Raw genomic sequence first — 4,356 nt, forward strand, 5'->3', positions numbered from 1 at the left:
GCGAGGCGGCCGGCGGTGCGGTGCACTAGCACAATAAGCTGTGCGTTCCATAACATACAGAGTATTCGCTACTGTGGGAATCGAACACTTGTTTTTTTGTGAAACTACCAGGGCTTATCCACTGGGTGCGGTGCGTTGATTCGGCAAAGGGAACAGAAGGACGTCCTCTATGAGGTGTGCCTGTGGAGGGAGAACTGAACTGCCGCCTTGGTGAGTATGAAATATTGGTATTTATCTGAAACGAGGGGGCGCATCGCTGTGCATGACGAGACTTTATTCATACGGACGTGAGGCGGCGGGTGGAGGAGGCCAACGGGCATGAGCAATACGAGAGCGATGCCATTGTTGCCTGTTGAGATGATTTGAGCAGTGATGATGATAACGATGCGGGCGAACGCTCTCAGGTAGAAACGCTCTTCTCGATGTCAAGGTATTAAAGTTGCACGGTAATGTGCCGCAGGTTGACCGGACCTCTTTTTGTTGGTTCTTCCGACACGTCGGTGGAGCTGCTCGGCGTTCTCCAACAGGGTGTTCTGTTCTGCACAGGCGTGGCTGCCCGAGGATTGTATCCGCCACGGGCGGACTGAAGTGTGCACGACGATCCTTCGACAGATCCAGCGTGTTGTAATCACCGCACTGGACGGTCAATCGCGCATTGGCAACGTTGGGGACTCTCTGCTGTTCCTCATGCCACACGAGGCAGGATGCATCCCATGCGTGAGGACCCTTTATCGCCAAAGAGAGAGGGATCAGTGGCTCTTTACGGGAAATGAGGCGACAGCAGCAGCAAATGGAAGAATGATAATGCGACTCTTCTCTTTCCACCACCTGACGACGTTGGACCCAAAAGGGGAACCACAAGTGAATGCAGAGCACGGCGCACTTACGTGTGCACTGTTATTCGACTTGTCGTGAAGCGGGATGGAGCCGTCAATGATTCAACTGGTGTAGATGCGAGCTGGAACGATGATCTCACACGACTCGCACCGTGTGTGTTCCCATCGTGCATGCGGGCGCACGCAGGGCACTCCAGAGAGCCTATAAACCGTTTTCTAAATTTGTGTATGCTCACATTTGTCACGTCGCACACGGTTTCCTTCTTGGCAAGAGACCCGGTGATTTTTGGGCACAACTGCAGAGCTTTATTGGGGAGGACGCGAAGACTGCGAGAGAGGCGTCTTCTCTCGACACACAGGAGGGCAGAAGAGGGTGCGAGGGCTTTCGAGGTTGGATGCGACTGCAGTTTGAGGTGCGTCACGATGATTGGCCGCGAAGCGTGATTGTGCGGAAGCAGCGCCGTGTGACGCGTAGTACTGCTGGGCGGGGAATTGAACGGAGGCTGGCACGGAGTGAAGAGAGAAGTGACACACCCACGAAGCAAGAGGCCAATGTTGCAGTGACGTTGGCGAAGTGTTTTCCATGGGATGAGCTGACATGCTTCTCCCATGGCGCTTAGCTGTGCCCGCGCCAGCCCGCGTTTTTTATTTTTTTTTACTCCACAGAGTATCCAGGCTCTTGGTTCTTGCTTGCTTGGGACTCCTCCACCATGGAATTCAACGAACCACGACGAACTATTGGGATGCCAAACCCACGGGAATCGTGGGCTTTAGCGTGGTCAATCTGGATCCGTGAGCGGAGACCTGCGGCACCTCATTCTGCGGCGAGTATCTCACGCGTTGTCACGGGTATCAGCGCCTGTGTGTGTCTGCCCTATGACCGGCATTTGTATGGCGTACGCAGTTTGCAAGGCTGAGGGAAAGGGCGGGAATTCCCACTGGCACGTGTCTGCAGTCATAATGCGTAAATTGTGGACTTGTTTGTGCGGCAAGGCAGCAAGGTCGCTCAGAAGATGCAGCATAGACTGGGAGTACACTTTCTAGCGGCGCGTGCTTGGTGACTACCGAGGCGATGGCCCCAAAGGGACTTATGTGGGTGATGCAGATGCACTGGATATGCGCAATGCCATGCTTCGTGACAGGGAGCGAGAGAGGAGTAGCGTGATCCTTCCTGCCATGGACCTATCAACTTTTGAGGAGTTGGAGCGAGGCCAAGGGGACAAGCGTGTGTGTCTTCACTTTCTTGCGGGAGGGCGCGCAGAGGTTGGATTTCTTTTGTTTGTTTTGTTACTGTGTCTGTGTTGACGTTATTATTTTTTTTTTCCAGAGGCATTCATTGTGCGATTTGTGCGTGTTCGGTGTCCAAAGTTTTCCGCGCCGCCAAATATGGTGTTGCGCAGGATCGGCATACATGGATGTGCAAGAGCATTGTATCGCTCGCCCGTAATAACGCACACGCGCACAGTTTCAGCGCGTCTGACACGTCACGTTCTTCAGACCGTCCGGAATCACTTGTGGGACATCACTTCATTTTGGGCCTAGGGACAGCGAGGGGAAACGGAGAGATATGCCGGGAACGTAATGCTCCTCCATAATACCGCAGGCTGGCGGCGACAAGGAGCAGAGAGCCTCTACCCAACGTTGAGAAGAGGGCAGCACTCTGATGATCCGGCTTGCTCTTTAGGAAATTGTAATGTAGTGTACACCGTGTGGGCCTTTTTGCTGCGGATATGCAGAGGGGTGATGTGGGGTGGAATTATTGTTGAAGGCAACACGGACGCCGCAAAGCCTTTATGGGAGGGATGAGTGCTGTTATTCCGTGCTTCCTTGCCTGCGTTGTCGCACTCATGCTGTGAGTGCGGATGGCCACAGTAGGGGAGCTGGATACGGTTCAATTTGTGTTGCTCACGGGGACTGCGCGACACATGTTTTTTTTTGGGTTTCCCAAAGGAGGGGCGCATCGCCGTTGCGTGCTTCCCGCGGCAGTCCATTACTCTGCGACTGTGCATGCCGCTGTCCGCTGCGCCACTGCAAGCCTTCGCCTTTGTGAGAAATGGGGAGCTTGACTGCTGTGGCGGTGGTCGAATGCTCCCGAGTTGGTGCTTTTGGTGATTTCACTTAGAGTGCCGAGCAGCGAGGGGCTGCACACGCCCAGGAGGTGGGAGTGTGTGCTGCAACCGCACTTGCGATTTGTATTTGGGATGTTACATGTTTCTTTGTTATTTTTATTTTTGGTGATATGCGGGGCAGCGGTGTGTTGGCGTGTGCGTGCTGCTCATGGCTGCCGGTGTTGTCTTTCCTGCTGTTCTCCCGCTCAACTCCTTTGCGTGCGACGGAACAAAAGTTCTTACGGACGTGTGGTGGGGCCGCGTTCTTGTTTGGAAAAAAAGCCTTTCGCAGGCATAATGATACTGCCGTCCGTGCCACACGAGGCAGCGGGGAGTTTCCTGGGATTTATTGGCGGGGTGGCGCCGCACCCATGCCGTGTGGTAGGTTTGTATTCTGCAATGCACGGTGATGGGGATGTGCGGTGACAACTTCCTCCAGTGAAGCGACACGAGCAGCACGGGGAGCTGAACGGAGGAGTGATGGCTGCATGCTTCCAAGTGATACGTGAATGGCGAATGCAACATGAAAGGCAGCGTCACGGCACTCTTTTGCGACACGCGCATTGCAGATATTTTTCATAAAATGTGCAAATTGCACTCTTTTCTGTTGTGTGGGGGATTACCGTGATGCATCGCTGTTGTGGCGTTTACGATTTGGGGTTCTTGCGTGTGGCTGTTAATGCACCGAATAATCCTCCCACTTTTGTTTGTGTGTGTTTCTGTGTGTCAGCGTTTATGTGCCCACGTCCTCTTGCAGAGTGTGTGCGGTGACGGCGGTGCCACACGGGTGCGGGACCGTAGCGAGCGGAATGCATGAGCAAACCCTCCGTGCGCACCACGTTGTTGTTGTTTGCTCTCACCAACACTGTGCTGGGTGGATGAAATCCACTCGCCGTCGTTGCGGTGGTCCTCGTGCATGTGGTTTTTATCGAATACTATGTGGATGACTCTCTTGCTGTGGATGAGTCTCTTGTTGTGGCTTTGATTCATGACTGTGCCTATTGTCTTTCTTTTTCTCATTCCCCTTTTTTGTTTGGTGGCCATTGTTTAGATCTAACTCGATCCAACCAGGAAATCAAAGGGAAACAATGCCTGGAAATCAAGCGTCTGCCGTGCCGCAGGGAGATCGTCAGAGGAGAGCGAGGCCGGAGTCTGAGGATGTCACGGATCAACCCGCTGCGACACAAATAAGAGTGGAGGAGGCGCGGCGACCACAGTGGACCATTAGCAGCACCGTAGAGGACATCCTGCTGGAGGGAAGCACTAACAGGACCGAAATGAAGCTGAATGATTTCCTCCGGAGCAACTTGGGCGAGGAGTGGGTTGTGGAAAGAAATGGGAACGTCACGATGGGGAATTTTGTTCAGAATCCCGAGACGTTTATCAAAAAGAAAGGGTTATTACACACAATA

General features: G+C 53.4%; 1 protein-coding gene and 2 pseudogenes across 1 annotated transcript, besides 1 other annotated feature; all 3 read left to right on the forward strand.

Annotated features, from left to right (window-relative positions):
• On the forward strand, window positions 1–1,390 carry Tc00.1047053506271.10 (annotated as a pseudogene; the record flags this gene model as incomplete).
• Window positions 1–4,356: a sequence feature (areas not merged during assembly with more than two copies in the genome that could not be assigned to a particular haplotype).
• On the forward strand, window positions 1,446–2,051 carry Tc00.1047053506271.20 (annotated as a pseudogene).
• Tc00.1047053506271.30 (retrotransposon hot spot (RHS) protein, putative) lies at window positions 4,033–4,356 on the forward strand (the record flags this gene model as incomplete). The annotated part of the gene is made up of 1 exon (XM_798231.1): window positions 4,033–4,356. A coding segment is annotated over one exon (324 nt), but the record flags the coding sequence as incomplete, so codon positions are not given.

Source organism: Trypanosoma cruzi, genomic scaffold, assembly GCF_000209065.1.
Source record: "Trypanosoma cruzi strain CL Brener 1047053516895 genomic scaffold, whole genome shotgun sequence".
In the NCBI taxonomy this organism is placed as follows: domain Eukaryota; phylum Euglenozoa; class Kinetoplastea; order Trypanosomatida; family Trypanosomatidae; genus Trypanosoma; species Trypanosoma cruzi.